General features: G+C 46.1%; 1 protein-coding gene across 2 annotated transcripts in view; it reads left to right on the top strand.

Annotated features, from left to right (window-relative positions):
* The window catches only part of KLHL7 (kelch like family member 7), a 141,874-nt gene that overhangs the window by 52,639 nt on the left and 67,240 nt on the right, over positions 1-21,995 (top strand). For both annotated transcript variants that reach the window (XM_033930879.1, XM_033930878.1), the window contains exon 5: positions 10,549-10,724. In XM_033930879.1, the coding sequence (XP_033786770.1) occupies positions 10,549-10,724 (176 nt within the window). The remainder of the gene's footprint in view (positions 1-10,548; positions 10,725-21,995) is intronic.

The raw sequence follows: 21,995 nt of genomic DNA, 5'->3' as shown, positions 1-21,995 counted from the left end.
GGCCCTCCTGCCCTCGACGCAAACCCCCCTCCCCCCAACGACCGCCCCCCCCAAGAACCTCTGACTGCCCCCCCCAGCCGACCTGCGACCCCCTGGCCGAACCCCACAACACCCTCACCCCCCTTCCCCGTACCTTTGTGTAGTTGGCCGGACAGACGGGAGCCAAACCCGCCTGTCCGGCAGGCAGCCAACGACGGAATGAGGCCGGATTGGCCTATCCGTCCCAAAGCTCCGCCTACTGGTGGGGCCTAAGGCGCCTGGGCCAATCAGAATAGGCCCGGGAGCCTTAGGTCCCTCCTGGGGGCGGGGCCTTGGGCACATGTGATAGATAAAAATGATGGCAACAAACTGCTAGAGTGGCTGTTCTGAAAGCATTTGCAAAATACATAAATACTTCCCAAAGTCTCTCAGGCCTCATAAAATTCAATGGTGGACCATAGGTTGCCCACCCCTTCTCTAGGAGAACTGTTTTCAAAGCCTTCCGCTTAGGTAAACCAGTGATTTTTCTCAGGACAGAATAACTTAGCTGAAAATTGCTGTGTTCTGCCTGATCAAAGCTTTCATAGTGAACATTTCATTGGGCATGATCAAATCAGAGTAGAACAACAAGCTTACCTGATGTTTTTAATGCAAACATACTGTATTACTCTCTCTATTACTCACATACAATGTGTCCTAGTATTTTGTACTAATCTATCTTGCATAGTTTACTTACTAATATTAAATGGGAAGCAATTCATTTTTCTGTTTGTATTTTCAAGTTAAATGTACCCATGTGTGCTGCAAATAACATGGGCTATTCCCTTTCCATTCCATAAATATTGCTTTATAATTTATTTATTTTTTCTCCCCTGATTAGGCAGTTCCTTACTGCTTTTTTTAAATTTTAGCTAAGTCAGAACTAGGGCTGGAATGTGAAGCTGTGAGCCTTTTATTTGCAATAGATAATGGATGTACAACTCATATCAAATGAAATTAAAATAATGGGTTTATAGCCTTATGTTTTCAGTTTTTAATCATGTTAGCTATATACTGTATAAAAACATTCATCCAATCTATAATTGGTTAACACTCTTAATCCCTTGGGGAGAATGTTTGGACTTAATTAAGAAAAATTGAAATAATAGTCATCAGTATGGGCCCATTACATACAAATGAGGGCTCGGGCAGTAACTCGTAGATGACCAGCACCAGACCATAAGTCTAAATAAGAACTGGCCCATATCATTTGGTCCAATTTTGTGCAATTGATTTAACCAAGATACTATATAAGTCACAAGCAAGCAATCGCACCAGGGATAAGGAAAATAAAAGCTTAATAAACTCCCAAAACCAATATGTCAATTATTAAAGTGCTCAACTCAAATGGTGCATTCTGGAACAGGTTCCCACATGTTTCAATGGTGACAGAAGTACTTATCTTCTCAGACGGGAAAACTTTTGGGGCTCAATGAAAACATGGACAGATGTTTCACCAGCTAATCCCTGTATTTCATTTCACATTTTTAATAATTCTTACATATTATGTAGAATGGGACCTTATTAATTTCACAGTTGCTTATTTTTTTTCCTCTTTTTTCTTTCCATCTTTCTTTATTTCTTTTTAACGCTTCGGTGATTTACATTCGGATGTTATTGTGTCAACATGCGCTGTTCTCGCGGGGCTCCAGGGCGTTTTTAAACTCCTGAGACGCCATTATTATTTTTGACTTACCCTGAAGCGTAGGTTTGATTGCACTACGCAACAGAGGATTGCGCTGACAGATTCAAGTAGTTCTTGCCGCCCTGCCTGGACATTGTTCTTTTGGCGGTTTATTGCACTAGCACTTTAATCTCCACTCCTGATTAAAGTGTCAAAACGGAGTTCTGTCAAGTGATATGATACTATTGTGTGGCAGCACAAACTTTCAGCAAGATTCAGCTAAATACTCATTAGTGAAAAATATTTTCAGATGAAATTTTCCACGAATTGAGTAGCGATATTAATTATGTGGCAGCATGAATTCTCAATAGGATTCTGCCAAGCATTTATTAGTGATAAATATTCCTTTATGGACTTTTACTTTACATACCAACTTTTCTATGAACTTTTTTAGTATTTTAATGCACTTTGAAAGTCAACTGTTGAGTGATACTATGAAATTTAAATGAGACTCAGTTCAGCACAGCACTCTCTATTAAACTATTTGACTCAATCAGGAAATCCATTTGCCGCTATTCACTCTATGGGGGGTCTAAGGAAAAGGATAAAGCATTGCATTTGCTGGATGTCAAGCGAGTGTTTCTCTGGTACCTCGAAGTTACCAATGAGTTTTGTGTGTTATGTGGACATTTTCTCTGTTCTTTTATAAATCAAGTGTATGAGATGTGTAAGCAAAGTATGCTTTGTGGTCTCAAATCCCCAGTAGACTTTGCTTCTCCCAGAGAGCCAGGCTGCTACCAGAGAACTTAAGCCTGCCCTTCTTTAACCAAGTTTCCAAGTTTATTATTTCTTTGATATACTTGTTATCAAAAAGGTATCTAGACAGTTTACAATCATTAAAAAGCATTTAAACAAAAATACAGTACAAGCCATTAAAATTTATAAAAAGGAGGGAAATACAAGACCATGATAGACTAACATGATAAGAAGGAAGGAACAAGAGGTGGTAAAAAATACATAGAGATTTAAAAAAATTCAAATATTGGAGGGGGAGGAGACAATTGGGTGGGTTTTGCTTTGAGAAAAGTGTTTGGTGAGGAGAGAACAGTATCAATTTTGTTACACCGCTTGGCTGCATGAAAACTTGGGTCTAGCATTGTCCTTTCACCAGGTTTTCGCCCTTTATTTCCGCTAGCCTAATACAGCTTTGGTTCAATATCTAAGTCTGGAGCACAGTGTTATTTCCCACAAGGTGTGTGGACACACGCCCAGCTTCCCTTTGAATAGAATGTGCTGGTAGAGTAAGAAGATTCTGTATAAAAAGTTGGTCTGCCTTGAAGTCATCAAATTGTAAGTGTTTATTCTTTATTTCAAGTTATTAAAGAAAGTTGTTCAAAACAATAACAGAGTATGGCTGATAACACTAAGGTTACAGAAGTAAGGGTTAACTGAAATGCCATCCTAATTCAGTGTGTTTTTAACAGTGCTTGGCCATTTTGAGAAGTCCCTGCTTTTCAGTACAAAACCTGAGGAGGTTTCAGTGAAATTCTATGGTAAAGACTGTCCAGTAAATCTGTTCCCAGCACACGGATCACATTTTTACTCTGACCAGCCTTGCCAAGAAAGGGAGGCCGGTGTCTATAAGCCTCGATTTCCAGATGGATTAAAATGGCTATCTTCTTTGCATATGTGGGCTGCAATATGCAAAGAAGTTGAAAGTGCACTCCGCTAGAGGAGTTGCTGCTTTATGGGCGAAGACTCAATAGTTTCACCAAAGGAAATATGTAGAACAGCTACTTGGTCTACCCTAGAGAATAGAAAAAATACAAGAGCAGGAGAAAAAATATTTCTTTCACTTCAATTTTAGATTTTCCAATATAAGAACTATAAACAAACCAAAAAAAATCTCACACAGACTAAAATGGAATAAAATCTTAGTGCTCAGTGTGCTATACTTGCCAGGCAGCAGCAGTATAGATAAACCATCATGGCACCAGCCCTTCCTACCTACCACAGTACATATATAGACATAGCAAAAAACCTACTGGAAAAAAATAATAGAAAAAAAACTTATCTGGTTGGTGATGACTTCATATTCTTTTTCGGTAGTCCTGCCGGTGACAACAAAAAACAATGTTGCTGAGCCTGGTTGAAAGTCCCAAGTGCAGAACAAACAGTCATTGAGTCCAAAGTGCAAAATAGTTCCTCAGCCTCTATACGCTGTGCGTTTCACACACGTTGCTTCATCAGGAGGAGAGAATACTCCCGGAGGAGAAAACCACGGGTTCTACTGCTATCACGCTGAAACACATCACATGGGAGAATAAAAACGTCCTACCCTAGAGAATGACACAGTGACTGTAACCTGCAGGAACGGGGGAAGAAATTAGTTAATTGCTATGGGTACGGGGAAAGCCATTCACCACCCCATAGAGCGGTGAATGGCATTGTCCCCGAAGTAAACGATCTGCTGTAAATTGCCTCCCTTCTCACCCCTCCCAGTCAGCGATCGTGGGTGGTAACAGCAGCCTCCCTTGCGAGTCCAGCTGTCCCCCTCCCTCCCCCACTATCGCTTTGGTAGGTCCCTAGACACTAGGGTAGAAAGGAAAATTAGGTTCTTACCTTGGTAATCTTCTCTCTTACATATGTCTAGTGGTCCTGAAGCCCCTCCATGTCAGTGGGCTTCACCTGCCTTTAAGAATTCTCTGTCTCTCAGATGATCTGAGAGGATATGTTGATAGAAAAAGGAAAACACTCGAACAAACAGTCTGGTTTAAGTCTGTTCTTGATAGCAGGACATGTGAGTAGTTGTGAGCTCTTTATATAATTGGTTACTTGAATATTATAATGTTAATGAATATGTTTGTTACAGAGCAGAACAGAATTGTAATGTCAGGGATTTTTCCCTGTTTCCCTCCTTTCGGTTATGTCTATCATTACAGTGTTTCTTGATTGTTTTTGTACAAATTGAGGGAGCAGCTCCCTGGGAAGGAGGTGGAGTTCAAAAGATGATTCACAGCATTCTGCATGCAACTTGCTGGTTCAGATGCGTACCCTTAGTATTCATTTCCACTAGACAACATCTACAAGAAAAAGAAGATTACTGAGTTAAGAACCTAATCTTTCTTTTGTTTCAGCTGAAAATGCATTGGCATTTTTAGCTGAAACTAAAACAAGGTTAAATGTGAATTTTGGGCCTGTTTCAGCACCGAAGCTGAAATTCAGTTGACCTCTACTATTTATACCCCCATAAGTCTCCTCCCTCCAAATAGCAATAGTTCATTAGTGGGGACCATGCATCAACTGCACAAGGACTCCTGAATCCCTGTGATTGAGCCCTGGATCTGTCCATTGGGTATTGCCTTTAAACAGTGACCCTTTGCTTTAGATATGAATGCTTCCTTAGCAACAGCAGCAGATGAATCCAGAGACCAATGGGATAGCACACATCTACCAGCAGGCGGAGATAGAGAAACTGATTAATAGGTGGTCCTATTGGCTGGCACTCCTGTATCTTCAATATGCTCTATCTCCCAGCAGGTGATGGTCGCTATTCACCTAGCTCCTAGATTCTGGCTGAATCTGGAACCTTCTTTTCTCCTGTCGAGATTTTCTCTTCAGTGAGCCCACAATGCTATTTCTCCTGTTGAGGTTTTCTCTTCAGTGAGACAGGGGTGTCTGGCTGAATGGTGCCGGCTTTAGAGGTTACACCTGGGCCCCCCCAGGTCCCTGCCTCACCCTCCCTCCAGTGATAGAGGGTTTGACTTAGTCCCTGTTTTTCTTCATTCCCTTATTTAAAAAAAACAACAAAAAACAACCCAAAAGGGACGACACAGTTACATTTCTGCCCTGCTTGTACTGAGCAACCGGCATTTGCCGGCATTTTCTGGCACTACTAACAAGGTTGTGAGTATATGTTTAGTTCTCTTTGTATTTGAACTGCGGGTGCTGTTTTGTGCTGGTGTGAGCGTTGGTGGTTCACCATTGAGTGGTTTTTCTTTTCTTTTGTTAAAAGCTGTTTTATTGTGGGATAAAAACTTTAGTTTTCTCCAGAGTGGCTTCAGTGAAGGGCTACCTTCCCGCGCGGCAGAAGCTTGAGCTTCTTTTCTTTCCGGGGACAATGAAGCTGCAGCGTTTGTAGGTTCGGGGGCTGTTCCTTGTCAGTGTTGCCGCGGCCAGTGGGGGAGGCCATATTTGAACGGCTCCTGGTGTTGACTTGGGGAGGAGGTGCATGATTGCACGACTCCCAGTGTGACCGCGGGGAGGTAAGATTGGCTCCGGGTGTGTTCTTCGGTCACTGTCCAGGAGTCGGGTCTTTCCTGAGCGCAAGAGGCACACACTGGTTCTCAAATGCTGTTGAGACCGAGCAACTTTGATTCATTTCCTCCCTGAGATGAATTTTCAAATATTTGGGCCACGGCTGTGTGTGTGTGTGTATGTTTCATTGCGGGGCTCCGGGTCTGTTTTTGCAGCGCTGTTCTAGGAGCCGGCATATTTTGGCGTGAAACTTCCCGCGCTTGGGTCTCCTAAGCGAGTGGGACTGCCGCAGCATTCAGGGAGCTATTTTATACTGCTGAATTTCTCAGCGTGTACCATGGCTTCTCCTTTTCGGGGTCTGATACATCAGGGCTGTTAAGACAGCTTTGGCCATTGTGGCGGTGCTCAAGTTTGGTGTACGTGTGTGTGTATTCCACTAGCTTCGCTTGAAGATAGGCAGCTAGTTTTTTTGGATCTGTTCTGTTATGTCTCAGGGGACTTCAAGAGGAAGATTCTGCCATGTGTGGCCGCCTACGCTCAGTTTTTCTACGTCATGGGTTGTCAGTAGGCAAGGTGAAGTGCCCGGAGAGTTCCTGTGTTTCCTACACGGGGTCCCTGAAGGGTGGAACTATGTAGGTTGGAGGTTTCATTGATGTTTCTTCCTATGTGCAGTGCTGCGTGTGTCTGGTAGTGCTATAGACCTACATATTTTGTTTGGTTTCCCAGTGAGGGGACTCTCTTGGGGCCTGTTGACTCTTCACTTCTTCCTGTGGGTATGGGTGTCACTGAGATCTGCAGGTCTTTAAGGCTTATTGCGTGAAGGTCGCCATCTACTCCTGGCACGTGCTAGGCAGCCCTCCTATCTAGCAGAGAGGTCTCTGAGGCTGATGATGACTAGGGGCAAGTTTCCTCTTCTTCCACATGTTTAGGGTGACATACGCTATATGCCTGTTGACATCATCCTTGAAGCTCTCTCTTAGCTTGGGAGCGTTGTCTGCTATACGTCATGGTGCAGATAGTTTTCTATGAGGAGGCGAATGATACTTAAGGATAATGCCTAGTGCGTCTTGTCTTCCCTTGGCAGGCATGAAGTTGATGCTGTTTGCGGGCTTTAGACATACTCCTTTTTACTTCGCATGCCGGGGTTTTTTAGGGAGAGTTTCTTTTTCTGAAACTTACAGCTCTCGAACAGCCCATTTCTTATTTTCCTGCACTTCACTTTGAAGGGGTCTTGACTTCCTCTTATATTCTTTAGGCTTCCTCGCGGAGGGGAGATTCTATATTGTCGGGTCAAAGGGCTTTGAACATTATTCAGGAGGTTTGCAACTTTGAATCGTCTTCTTCTCTTTTAGATTCTTTCTTGGGATCATGGTGTTTTGGGCTTCCAACGATTATGTTGGTACGAGAACCCCATTTGTGTGTAACTGGAACTTGGAGCCATAGTTTTAGTTCTTCCGGAACTAACAAGTTATTCTATTTACTTCATACTGCCTGAGAAGGTGAAGTTGATCAGCTTGGGGCTGGATCTCATACTGGTCAATATGTTTTTCAGAGTTAGACATTTCCGCCCTGAAACTGAGTTTATTTCCTATTCCTGGTGGCCATGGCGTCAGCAATGTCTCCGCTTGTCTGTTCTTGGGCAGCGCTATCTATTTTGGTGCATACCATTTGTCCTAGCCACGATTCCAGGAACTCTTTATGGGTTGAGGCCCGTAGAGGCGGTATTTTGGCAAACAGGGGGAATTCAGGGGTTTGTTTTCTTGGACGTCTGCTTCTTAGGCCATCTTGCCAACAAATCAATTTGGTAGACACCATCGGATGATTTCCTTTCTTCATTCTATTTCCAAAGATCTCTCTTAACCCCTGACACTTGTTGGAATGTCTGGCTGTGTTGTTAGCCAAGTGGGGGCACAGTGTGTTTCTTCCCAGATACTGGGGTGATGGGTTACGGTCTCAGGTTCCCCTTCTTTTTAGTCACGTAGATCAACATTCTGATTTTATGTATAGGTGCTGGAATCTATAGTGGTGTCTCCACTGTCCCCTTAGGCTCGCCTTCGCATGTGCCTGCTGCAGCAGCCACTTTGGTTCTGGTGGTTTCCGGTATCTCAGTAATCTAGTGGTGGTATCCACTAGGATCCTCACACTTCGCTTTGCTTAGTTTGGAGGCTCAGCGAGATCAGCGTATTAAATGTCATGTTATGGTCTTTGCTGGATTGTCACATAGTAGCCCAACGTACCAAGCTGTTGGGTTAGGGGGCTCAGGGCCTTCGTCCTCAACTCCAGGAGTCTGGTCTTAGGAGGCGACTCAGTACTTGTTCATTCTTCTACTCTGGAGCATGATCAGGCTGCGGTTTCTGGAGCTTTGGACCATTCTTCCGGAATGACGCTGAAGATCCTTTCAGTCGGTATTATGATGGGGGTATTTCTCTACAGCCTGGGCAGTAGGTGATGTACTCAGTTGGCGGGTAAAGTTGTGGTTCTACTTCAATGGGTGGACCCTCGTCTTCCGCTTCTGTTGGCAGATCCTTTTACGGGTCAGGAATGTGTTTGGCTAGACTTTCTCTCTGCAGAATCTGAGCATGGCCCATTTCTTGTATGCTACAGTGTACGGCCCTGGGTGCGCTCTAGAAAGTGTAAATGTTACTACATCCTGGATATTGAGAATTTTGGCTCAGGCATTCCAGCTCTTTTTATGGAAGTGAGATCTCCTGGAACTAGACCTCATGGCCTCGTCTCGAACTTCTACGCTTCCTAGCTTCTTCGGCGGGCACAGGGAGTGGGAGTCGGGGGGGGGGGGGTATCAATGTGGCTTCTGTCTCGCCTCTGATTTCTCCTTTTTCAGTGTTTTCCCCTGGCTGATGGGGACTTGGATTTGCCATCTCTAGCTCGCTTTCAGTGCACAGTATTTGTATAATCTCTGGATTGGCTGTGCCATCCTTGCTATGCGGATCTGATGAGTCTTTCGACAGCTGGCCTGTTGAGTTTCCTGATATCTCCGGATTTACTCACCTTGGATATTCGTAATACTTTGATATTACTACCTAGGTTTTGAAAAGTGAAGGCTGATGTGTACGGATTATGCGAAGCAGATTATTTCTGCTCTTCTCTAGGTGATACAGACGTCTTCACTTTTGGCTTCTGCTTCCTTTTGGAGGTTTGTCCTTTCTTGGGTACTTCTCAACAATTTCACCCTTCCAGAGTTCTATTTTGGCACAAGTGTATTGCCCAGGGCTTAGCGGTCAATTCCCTTCAGCTTCAAGTGCCGTTCTTAGCTTGTTATGAGGGCTAGGTATATTGCTCTTCGCTTGCTTCTTAGTTTCATGTAGTTCGGTTCCTAATCGGAGTACGATATATTTGTACACCTTTTAGAAAGCCCTGTCTGGTGTACAGTCTTAAGGTACTTCTTCGCAGTTTACCGAAGGCTTCATTTCATCCTTGTCTTTTGAGACTCTAAAAAGCTGTGCCGTTGCACGTGGGGTTTCATGTGGTCATGGCTTCAGTTTGGCGGTTTTCTGAGTTGCCCGCCTTGTTCGGCGGGGATTCCTATTTCTGATTTATAAAATCTGGGGTGTCAGTTCGGACAGTGCCACAATTTCTTTCTAAGGAGATGGCATCCTTTCTTTTATGACACTCTCTTTTCCTTCCTTCTTCCTGGGAGGAGAAATGGGGAGACGTGTTTTTATTCAATGCATTTTTTTTGTCAGTGCGTAGCGTTCTCCACGAGCTGGGTTTCTAACAACTTTTAGTTGTTTAGATCACCTTTTTGTCTTCTTCAAGGGACGCCTCCAGTGTATGGTGGTGTCCAATGCCTCAATCGCTCAATGGGTCCAGGAGGACATTCTTTACGCTTGCTTGATGGCAGGGAAGCGGTTGGCAAACTGACTTCATGACCATTCCACCAGAGCGATGGCTACTTCTTGGACTCGGTCCAGAGGTTTTTTCCTTGGAGGAGTTTTATCTCGCGGCTATTTGGTATTCCGAGAGTGCTTTATCTCAGCTTTACCGGTTGGATGTGGGGGCTTCGGGTTTCGTGCTTTGGTTGTTGCAGAGGTGGCGTTTGCTTCCCACCCAGATTAAGGATTGCTTTGCTACATCCCATTGGTCTCTGGATTCATCTGCTGCTGTTGCTAAGAAAGGAAAAATTATGTTCTTACCTGTTAATTTTCTTTCCTTTAGACGCAGCAGATGAATCCAGAGCCCAACCTTTCTGGATGTTGTCTGTCGGTTTTTCGTTTGCAACTTTCGGAGTTTGTTGTTCTTGATGGTTGTATTCTGTATTATTGCCTTTTGAGATTTGTTATTGGAAAAAAGTTTTTTACATGCTATGCCTATTGGTGGTTACGGATGCTTGGGCAAGGAGCTATACTGATGATACAAGAGGAGTGCCAGCCAATAGGACCACCTATTAATCAGTTTCTCTATCTCCGCCTGCTGGTAGATATGTGCTATCCCATTGGTCTCTGGATTCATCTGCTGCGTTTAAAGGAAAGAAAATTAACAGGTAAGAACTTAATTTTTCCTTCCTTCAGCGTAACTTCATTAGAACCAGGGCGGTTTACACTGCTGCCACTTAACCATGCCACAGTTTTATAATTCTGTAGCATTTTAAATGACAGTGTCTTTTTCTGTTTCCCTGTCTGGGTATGTAGGTATTAGTGTGTTAGCAGAGTGCCTGGACTGTCCAGAGCTGAAGGCCACTGCTGATGATTTTATCCATCAACATTTCACAGAGGTTTACAAAACAGATGAATTTCTGCAGCTGGACGTGAAACGTGTGACACAGCTCCTGAACCAGGATACTCTAACTGTACGAGCAGAGGATCAGGTAAGATGATTTCATCCTTTTGTTTGACAGGTGCCCTCAGCAGCCTCACTCTGCATCAGGTGGTGCACCTTAAAGCAGTTTCATTTATTGAGGTTTCTGCTTGGCTAGTGGGACAGATGTGGAGGCACCATTCAGTAGCAGATAGAAGACTTGGTTATTGCTGAGCAGTAACTTGTCTGGTGGATATGTGTATATATAAACCAAAAAAGAAGTGGGGGAGGGGACACAGTCAACTAACTTCAGGGAAAATCAATTTATTGAAATTATATAAATAAATGATACATATATAACATCTATATATCAGTCTGCCAGACTATTTGAAAAAATGCTTAACGTTGTACATGTCACCGCGGAAGCTAAGATCAGAGAATCACAGGTTGTTAGACACAAAGAGAGAACAATGCTAATTATTTACGAACAAAGTGTTCCTGTTTCTCCATAGCAGGACCATTGATGTGGAATGCTTTTTCCGGAACGTTACGATTTTGAGGAAATCTTTTGCAATTTAGAAAATTGCTTAAAACTTACTTATTTGTTTAAGCTTTCTTTGAGTGAATATATAACTTGTGTTTTGAGTTATTACTAGAAAGCTATGTACTGTATTGAAGAATGATGTTTGAGATTTGCTTAGACGTTGTTCTTTTGAAGATGTGATGTTATACTAGCCTGCTCTCTGCTTTCCCTACTTAATGTATGTCTCCTTTGAAATGTGTATTTTGTTATGTATGGAAATTTTGTGAGCCGCCTTGGAGAAAGGCAGATTAGAAGTGTTTTAAATAAATAAATCTACATTAAAAAATGCAGGCATAACAAGGAATGTTTTAATTTTTTTTTCATGCTGGACCCCAACACAGACCGTGTTTCGGTTAAGAAAGCCTTCCTCAGGGGGTGTATGAGTAAAGCCTAAAAGGATGCAGAAGATGAAGAAGTGAGGCAAAACTGGAAACAACCACAGCAACCGCACACCTCACTGGTTCGGGTTCACTTAGAGGATGGCAAAAGGGCCTTCAAAGCCATTTACATCAATAAACAAAATATGTGTGAATGTCCGGCTTTGGCTCATCTAATTGCCTCCTTTTAAAATGTAGCATGTTTGCTTACTGCTGTATTACTTTCTGTTATTATTCAAAAATAAAGACTAAGGGCTTCTTTTACGAAGGTGCGCTAAGCATTCTAGCACATGCACTGGATTAGCGCGTGCTAGCCAAAAATCTACCGCCTGCTCAAAAGGAGGAAGTAGTGGCTAGCGCGCGGGGCAATTTAATGCACGCTATTCCGCACATTAAGGCTTTGTAAAAGGAGCCCTAATTAACAGCACACGTTTCTTTTTTACTTATCCTTTTAATGCAGTGTCTCTAGTATGCCCCGACGGGACCCGTTTCGCCGAAAAGGGCTTTTTCAAGGGTTCATAAAGGAGCTCTGCATGATACAAAAACATTATTTACAAAACCAATTATAGCATACAATATTGACACCCTTTAGACCAGTGGTCTCAAACTCGCGGCCCGGGGGGCCACATGCGGCCCCCCAGGTCCTATTTTGAGGCCCTCGGTATATTTATCATAATCACAAAAGTAAAATAAAACCGTTTTGATCATATGTCTCTTTACCTATAAATTGCAATATTATTATTAAAACTTAGCCAAAAGGAAAGATTTATAAACTATAAAGAGTTTTACCTCATGCAAAATTGTCATTTCTTTAATAAGAAGAAATTAACTATTCTTTCTGCGGCCCTCCACTTACCTACAAATCCAAAATGTGGCCCTGCAAAGGGTTTGAGTTTGAGACCACTGCTTTAGACTGTGTTAAACTTCTACTAATTCAATACATAATTTATAAATGAATCATAGTTCATAACATATATAACATTAACATTTTCAAATACTGTATAAAATTATTAAATATTAAATGTCATTCCATCTTATGATAACATACAATAATAAATTATTTCATATATGGCACACTATCGATTTAAATAAATAACCATAAATAAAATTCATGAATAAATACTTTCAATCAAATAAATGCTCTCATTAAGAAGATGTATTGTACTTTCACTTTATATTAACTAGTAATGAGTTATATTTATTTTTAAAGTCACTAATTTAGTTACTCTAGAGTTGTTCGATGAATTTTACAATACATCTTATCTGTGTTCTGACACCATCTACTGGTCTTTACTCATACACCCCTGAGGAAGGCTTTCTTAGCCAAAACACAGACTGTTTGGGGTCCAGCATGAAAAAGGATTGAAACACTCCTTATTATGCCTGCATTTTTTTAATGTAGATGTTATATATGTATCAGTTATTTATATAGTTTCAATAAATTAATTGTTCCTGAAGTTGGTTGACTGTGTCCCTTCCCCACTTCTTTTTTTGGTTAACATTTTTACACGTGGGGTTGTGCGTTTCCTTTGTATTGTGGGATACATATACAGTATATGACTGCTGGTGATTCTGTCTTGGGATAGACACATGACAGGAAGAGGAGAAAAGTCAAAAGTGCAGATACCCAATAAACAGTAAGCAAAGTCTTGGGGTACAGTGGTGTCTAATCTCGCAGGGTTTGGAAAACCTCAAGTTCTCTCAGCCCAGTTCTAAGAAATATGAATCCATTGGTTTTATAGTTTATTAAAACTTGATATACCACCAAGCCAGCATAGATTTAGGCAGCTTACAGTGAAACAGTAAGATAAGCTATTAGGCAGCAACTCCCAATGAGAAACCGTTGTAAAGAATATCTTAAGCTATATTGCTGCTGTTGAGAAAATGGTTTTACTGTAATTTGTATGTTAAAAAAAAAGATAAAAGCTTTGAGTCATGTGAGGTCATAAGGTGTGCTGGCATAGAGGCTATTTCTAGAAAGAGAGCAAAGTTCATCAGTAGGTTGATATTTACTGTGTTAATACAGTTACGCATTCAACCCCCCACCCCTTTTTACAAAACCGTAGCACAGTTTTTAGCACCGGCTGCAACGGTAACAGCTTCAAAGCTCATAATTCCTATGAGCATCGGAGCTGTTACCACTACGGCCATTGCTAAAAACTGTGCTACAGTTTTGTAAAAAAGCATGTGTGTGGAGGGGGGGGTAAATGTTTAACTTTCATTAAAAGTTTTAATGTATGTTAACGACAGGTCTCTTCCCCTCACCCGCAGCCATCCAGCATTGCTCTGTTTCCCTCCTCACCCATACTAAATAAAAAATTGGGCTTGTCTGAACTGCAGACACTGGCTGCTGGGTCCTGAGTTGACCCTGTTGCTGTGAAAAGAGGCAGCTGCCAGTTAGAAGAAGTCCCGAGTAGACTGGTGGTGTGGGGAAGTCAGAGCTATGTACCTGTTATATGAGTCCATGGCACTTTGGGTTCAGGGCAACACATGAGAGGCTCAGGCAACAGTATTGGGGCACAGAAGAAATGACCCTTTGGAGTAGAAGTCTGCAGCCCCTTGCTGGCAGTCTGCATTCTCTCACTCTCCTTCTACCCAGTCTTCTAACATTGCCATTAGCGCTGCAGCGTTGAAGGCATGCTGCTTCTCGTAACCATCCAAAGCTCCTATGTAGCATCAGTTCTGTCAGAGGAGGCAGGACACTATTGAGAGAGAGGCTTTGGGCAGATGAGAGAAGCAATATGCCTTTAGCACTGGAGGGCCAAGAGGGGCAAGTAGAAGGAGCATTAGAGAAAGATCGTGATGGGGGGGTGGTCAGTCATGCAGGAAGAGATGCTAGGAGAAACAGATGTGGGGGTGGGGGGTTTATTAGAAAGGGACAGATGATGGAAATAGGGGATGGAGGAAAATCAAGAAAGAAATGGAGAGGGAAGAAATGGTGATGGTGGAGTGGTGGGGGGAGGGTAAGAAAAGATAGGAAATGGTGGACCATGGATAGAGGGAACGAAAGTGATACCCCATGTAGGGGAACCATGGATAGAGGGAAGGAAAGTGATGCCCCACGTAGGGGAAGAGAAAGAAAAGGAAGATGGAGAGGGGATAGTGCCCATGGAGAGGAAGGGAAGAGATAAACTACATAGATTTGAGAAGGAGGAATTAAAATGGAAGAAAGATGAATGTGATAGATGGTTATCCCAGGACAAGCAGGCAACATATTCTTAACGTATGGATGACGTCACCGACGGAGCCCCGGTACGGACACTTTTTACTAGAAAGTTCTAGTTGGCTGCACCGCGCATGCGCGAGTGCCTTCCCGCCCGACGGAGGAGTGCGTGGTCCCCAGTTTCTTCGTTTCCGCGGAGCGAAGAAGTCGCATGTGGTTTCAACGGCCGTTGAAAACATCCTTTTTGCCTTCCCGCTCGCATTTTTTTCTCGTTTTTTCTCTTTTTCCCACTTCGGGTTCTCTTTTTTTCTTCGATTCAAAAAAAAAAAAATCTCTCGATTTTCTCTATTTTTTGAAACCGGCCCCAGCGGGGCCTGTTGTCACCATACAGGCCTCCGGTTTTGATTTTGCGGAGGCCGTGTTTCCCTTCATGCCCCGCAACTGGACTTTAAGAAGTGCCAGCGGTATGCACGCCCGATCTCCCTCACTGACCCACACAATTGGTGCCTACAGTGTTTGAGTCCAGAGCATCGGGCTGACACCTGCACCCGCTGTGCCACTCTTAAGAAACGCACTTTAAAAAATCGGCAGATCCAGCAGAACATCCTTTTCGGTACCGGATCTGCTATGGAACCTGCCGCGACGTCGACGGTACCGCAAAAGACCGCACCGACTACTTCGACGACGCCCGATCCTTCCTCGGGGTCGCTGGCACCAGGTAAGCCGGCTAAGAAGCCTTCCACCTCCCTTGAGCAGCCACCTGCCACAGTGGCGACGCCGGTCCTCCCGGCCTCACGCCGACCCCGCAAACGCTCCGCCCCGATCTCGGTGAGTGCCTCGTCATCGGCCTCCTCATCGCCGGGGCGTGGAGCAGCACCTATGGAACCGAAAAAGAAAAAAGCGGTACCGGTGCCACCCCTGGATGACCGCATCGCGGCCATACTCCAAGACAAATTGCAGGAACAGCTGCAGCAACAACTCCAGCACCTGTTACCGACCCTTTTGGCACCACTCCTTTTGGTACCAGACCGGCCCGAGCCTCGCACCATCCCACCGGTGTTCACCCCCTCGGTGCCACTCAACACCTCCATGCCAGTCCTCTCGGCTGAGCCACTCTGTTCTCATCCTGTGGTACAGACCCGCTCTGAGGCCGATCCTCCTCGGGACCAGGAAGGGCACCGGTCTCCCCGGGACCGAGAACGGCACCGCTCTTCCCGGGACCAGGATCAGCACCGGTCTTCCTCTCCCGGTACCGTCTCAATGCGCTCTGGCAAGTCTCTTTCTAAGACCCGCCACACCGAGCCTTCCACCCCAATATCTCGGCGTGCGCACACTGATATCAGGGACCCGGACTTATGGGAAGAATCCCCACCCGGTACCGAGGAGGACGCATCGTCAACAGACGAGGAACCCTCAGTGACCGATACCGCTTCCAAGCCTGAGCAATCCTCTTTCACCAAATTCCTCAGGGAGATGTCGGCGGCTCTTTCTATTCCTTTAGAGTCCGACTCTAAAAAGTCCCAGGCCTTTCTGGATGCCTTAGACTTTGAACAACCTCCCAAAGAATTTCTCAAGTTACCCGTCCATGACATACTGCGGGAAACTTTTTATAAAAATTGGGAGAATCCACTCACTGTCCCCGGAGCCCCTCGTAAGCTAGATAGCCTATACCGGGTCATCCCAATTCCGGGTTTTGACAAACCTCAATTGCCCCATGAGTCTCTCCTAGTTGAGTCTACATTAAAGAAAACTCAGGGCTCCAGTGTTTATGCCTCCACCCCTCCTGGCAGAGAAGGCAAAACGATGGATAAGTTTGGCAAACGCCTTTATCAAAATGCAATGCTAGCCAATAGGGCGAATAATTACACCTTTCACGTCTCATTTTATATGAAGCATCTTGTACAACAACTATCCGCCCTACAGAAATACATCCCTGAACGCAAAGTTCCACTCTTTCAACAACAAATTTCCAGCCTCCTTCAACTGCGGAACTTCATGGTGCGCTCTATTTATGATTCATTTGAGCTGATCTCCCGAGCATCTGCCATAGCTGTTGCCATGCGGCGTCTGGCCTGGTTGAGGGTATCTGATCTTGATATCAACCACCAAGACCGCCTAGCTAATGCACCCTGTCTTGGGGGTGAACTTTTTGGGGAGTCCCTGGATTCAACCACCCAGAAGCTCTCAGCCCATGAGACCAGATGGGACACTCTGGTGAAACCTAAAAAGAAGGCTCCACCTGCTCGTCCTTACAGACCACAGTCCTCTTACCAGCACAGGTTCTCGGCCAGACCTCTCAACCCGCCCCAGCAGCAGCCTCGCAGACATCGTCAACAACAACACACTCAGGCTCGCTCTCAATCTCACCAACCTGCCAAGCCTCTTCCTCCGTCAAAACCATCTCAGCCCTTTTGACTCCTTTCTCCAGGGCATAGCCAGTCTCCCACCATCATTACCTCTTCCTCAACCAATCGGAGGACGTCTCCAACTCTTCCTCAACCGTTGGGAGGTCATCACATCAGACCTGTGGGTCCTCAACATCATTCGCCACGGCTACTCTCTCAACTTCCAGACTCTCCCACCAGACAATCCTCCAATAGAGTCTGCGTCTCACTCCTCCCAGTCCCTTCTCCTCCTAAGGGAGGTCCAATCCCTCCTTCTCCTCAATGCCATCGAAGAGGTTCCCACAGACCAAAGGGGTCAGGGATTCTACTCCCGCTACTTCCTGGTTCCCAAGAAGACAGGAGACCTCTGTCCCATCCTCGATCTCCGGGACCTCAACAAGTGTCTGGTCAAGGAAAAGTTCAGAATGCTCTCCCTGGCCATGCTTTATCCTCTTCTCTCTCAACACGACTGGCTATGTTCCCTGGACCTCAAAGAGGCCTACACTCACATTCCAATCCATCTGAATTCACGTCGCTACCTCCGATTTCAGATACAGCACCGCCACTATCAGTACAAAGTGCTACCCTTTGGCCTCGCATCATCGCCCAGGGTGTTCACCAAGTGCCTTATTGTGGTGGCGGCCTTTCTCAGGTCCCACAACCTCCATGTGTTCCCCTACTTGGACGATTGGTTGGTGAAAGCACCTACGTCTCCACTTGTGCTTCAAGCCACTCAGCACACCATCTCCTTCCTCCATATCCTGGGGTTCGAGATCAACTACCCCAAGTCGCATCTGCTTCCCACACAGCGACTTCAGTTTATTGGAGCCGTTCTCGACACCACTCTGATGAGGGCGTTTCTCCCCTCCTACCGCCAACGGACCCTGCTCCACCTCTGCCGTCAGGTGCTCCTCCGTCACTCCATTCCAACTCGGCAGATGATGGTCCTCCTGGGCCACATGGCCTCAACGGTCCATGTGCTTCCTCTGGCGCGACTCCACCTCAGGACACCTCAATGGATTCTAGCCAACCAATGGTCACAGACCACGGATCCCCTTTCTCATCCCATCTCTGTGACATCGTCTCTTCAGCAATCTCTTCAATGGTGGTTGAACTCCTCCAATCTTTCCAGGGGTCTACTCTTTCATCTACCCCCTCACTCCATGATCATAACCACAGATGCCTCCCCCTATGCATGGGGAGCTCACCTGGGAGAACTTCGCACTCAGGGACTCTGGACCCCTCAGGAGCGTCAACATCACATCAATTTCCTGGAACTCCGGGCCATGTTCTATGCCCTCAAGGCCTTCCAGCACCTTCTCTACCCTCAGGTTATACTCCTGTGCACAGACAACCAAGTCGCCATGTACTACATAAACAAGCAAGGCGGCACCGGATCTCCCCTCCTCTGTCAGGAGGCCATCCGCATCTGGACCTGGGCCACGGCCCGCAGTCTCTTCCTCAAGGCTGTCTATATCCAGGGCGAACAGAACTCCCTGGCCGACAATCTCAGCCGCATCCTTCAACCTCACGAGTGGACTCTGGATCCCCCCACACTCCGCTCCATCTTTGCTCGGTGGGGCACTCCTCAGGTGGACCTCTTTGCAGCTCCTCACAACCATCAGCTGCCCCTTTTCTGTTCCAGACTCTTCTCTCCTCATCGTCTGGCCCCGGATGCATTCCTGCTCAGCTGGACGGATCGGTTCCTCTATGCCTTTCCTCCACTCCCTCTGATGTTGCGGACGTTATTCAAACTCCGCAGGGACAAAGCCACCATGATTCTCATCGCTCCTCGGTGGCCTCGTCAACACTGGTTCTCCCTCCTGCTCCAGCTCAGCTCCAGAGAACCCATTCCTCTTCCTGTTTCCTACTCTACTTACACAGCAGCATCAGTCTCTACTACATCCCAATCTGTCCTCGCTCCACCTGACAGCTTGGTTTCTCTCGGGCTGACCTCTCCAGGGAATCTGTCTCAGCCTGTCCGTCGCATTTTGGATGCCTCCAGGAAACCGGCCACCCTCCAATGTTACCATCAGAAGTGGACCAGGTTCTCCTCTTGGTGTCTCCTACATCACCACGATCCCACCTCTTTGGCGGTGGAAACTGTACTGGACTATTTGCTCTCTCTGTCCGACGCTGGCCTCAAGTCTACCTCAATCGGAGTCCACCTCAGCGCCATCACTGCGTTTCATGAGCCTATCCTCGGAAAACCTCTCACGGCTCATCCACTGGTTTCCCGGTTCATGAGAGGCCTCTTCAATGTCAAACCACCTCTGAAGCCTCCTCCAGTCGTCTGGGACCTGAATGTGGTTTTATCAGCCCTCATGAAACCTCCGTTTGAGCCTCTTGCCACATCTTCACTCAAATTTCTTACATGGAAGGTGCTTTTCCTCATTGCCATCACCTCTGCCAGGAGGGTTAGAGAGCTGCATGCACTGGTTGCCGACCCACCTTTCACCGTTTTTCACCATGACAAGGTGGTTCTGCGTACCCATCCGAAATTCCTCCCCAAGGTGGTCTCAGACTTTCATCTCAACTAGTCCATTGTGTTGCCTGTCTTTTTCCCTAAACCCCATTCTCATCCTGGGGAACAGGCATTGCACACGCTGGACTGTAAGCGTGCCCTTGCTTACTACCTTGACCTTACCAGGGCTCACCGCTCGTCTCCTCAGCTCTTTTTGTCCTTCGACCCTAACCGTCTAGGTCGTCCTGTCTCTAAACGGAGGCTTTCCAACTAGCTTGCTGCCTGCATTGCGTTCTGTTATGCTCGGGCCGGTCTCTCACTGGAAGGTGCTGTCACGGCCCACAGGGTCAGAGCTATGGCTGCTTCTGTGGCTTTCCTCCATTCCACGCCCATCGAGGAAATCTGCAAGGCTGCCACTTGGTCCTCAGTTCACACGTTCACTACTCACTACTGTCTGGATACTTTCTCCAGACGGGATGGGCACTTCGGCCAATCTGTGTTACACAATTTATTTTCCTAATGGCCAACCATCCCTCCTCCCTCTCTGTTAGCTTGGAGGTCACCCATATGTTAAGAATATGCTGCCTGCTTGTCCTGGGATAAAGCACAGTTACTTACCGTAATAGGTGTTATCCAGAGACAGCAGGCAGATATTCTTACGACCCACCCACCTCCCCGGGTTGGCTTCTTAGCTGGCTTATCTTAACTGGGGACCACGCACTCCTTCGTCGGGCGGGAAGGCACTCGCGCATGCGCGGTGCGGCCAACTAGAACTTTCTAGTAAAAAGTGTCCGTACCGGGGCTCCGTCGGTGACGTCACACATACGTTAAGAATATCTGCCTGCTGTCCCTGGATAACACCTGTTACGGTAAGTAACTGTGCTATATAGGGTGGGAAGTGAAGGAGAAAAAAAATGGTGTGATAGATATAAGGCAGAAAGTGAAGGAGGAAAAAAAAAAAGAAATGGTAAATAGACAAGAGGCCCTGGAAATGAGTTCACAGCACAGAATTGTGCTAGGAGTAGAGAGTTGCGCGGGGACAGAAATCCCACCCGTCCCCGCCAAAGTCCCACCTGTCCCCACCCGTTCCCGCGAGGAATCCCCTCCGTCCCCACCCGTCCCTATAAACTTCAGAAATAGTTATTTCATTTAATTATGCTACTGAATTAAAGGCTCTGGTAGAAACCCATTTACAAATAAGCAAAATGACTTTATTAATTTGAAAATATTAATTGGGAAGAATACATACTTTGTAAACGGGTTTCTACCAGAGTCTCTAATGTTTATAAATTTTTATCAACACAACTAATATACTACTTTATCCTGAAGCAAAAAAAAAAAAAAAAGAAATAGAATTCTTTTCCTACCTTTGTTGCCTGGTTTCTGCTTTCCTCATGTTCTCATTCAATTCCTTCCATCCACTGTCTCTCTTCCTTCTGCATCTTCCATTTGCTCTGTTACTGTGCCTCTCCCTTTCTTCCCCCTTCCAAATTGGTCTGGCACCCATCTTCTTCTCTCCGCTCCCCCCATAGTCTAGCATCTGTCTTCTTCCCTGCCAGCGTCTTCTCCCTACTCTCTCTTCCTCATTTCCTTTCAGTGTCCTTCTCCCCCCCCATCTTCCCCATGTGCTTTCAGCATCCTTCTCCCCCCTCTGTCTTCCACAAGTGCTTTCAGAGTCCTTCCCCCCCGCCCTTCCCATGGCCTTTCAGCGTCCTTCTCCACCCCTTTGTATTCCCCCCATGTGCTTTCAGCATCCTTCTCCCCCCTCTGTCTTCCACAAGTGCTTTCAGAATCCTTCCCCCCCCCGCCTTTCCCATGGCCTTTCAGCGTCCTTCTCCACCCCTTTGTATTCCCCCCATGTGCTTTCAGCATCCTTCTCCCCCCTCTGTCTTCCACAAGTGCTTTCAGAGTCCTTCCCACCCCCGCTTTTCCCATGGCCTTTCAGCGTCCTTCTCCACCCCCTTTGTATTCCCCCATGTGCTTTCAGAGTCCTTCCCCCCACCTCCTGTCTTCACCATGGCCTTTCAGCGTCCTTCTCCCCCCTCCTTCGCTACCGCCCCGGGTGCAGCACAGCTGGCCAGGTCCCCTTACTTTTGTGGCACTTCACCGACCGACCGACAACAGCCCCGGTCCGACAAACCTCCCTGCCCTTAACCGCGAATCTAAATTACCTTCTTACAGCTGCTGTAAGAAGATAATTTAGATTCGCAGCTACAGGGCAGGGAGGATTGTCGGACCCGGGCTGTTATCGGTCGGTCGGGGAAGTGCCACAAAAGTAAGGGGACCTGGCCGGCTGTGCTGCACCCGGGGTGGGGCGGGGCGGACCGCCCCCCTCCCTTGGTAGCCACTCGAACCGCGAGGCTACTCTCC

Source organism: Geotrypetes seraphini, chromosome 2, assembly GCF_902459505.1.
Source record: "Geotrypetes seraphini chromosome 2, aGeoSer1.1, whole genome shotgun sequence".
Lineage (NCBI taxonomy): Eukaryota > Metazoa > Chordata > Amphibia > Gymnophiona > Dermophiidae > Geotrypetes > Geotrypetes seraphini.
The sequence above is the reverse complement of the archived record's forward strand: the minus strand, read 5'-3'. Positions and strand labels throughout refer to the sequence as shown.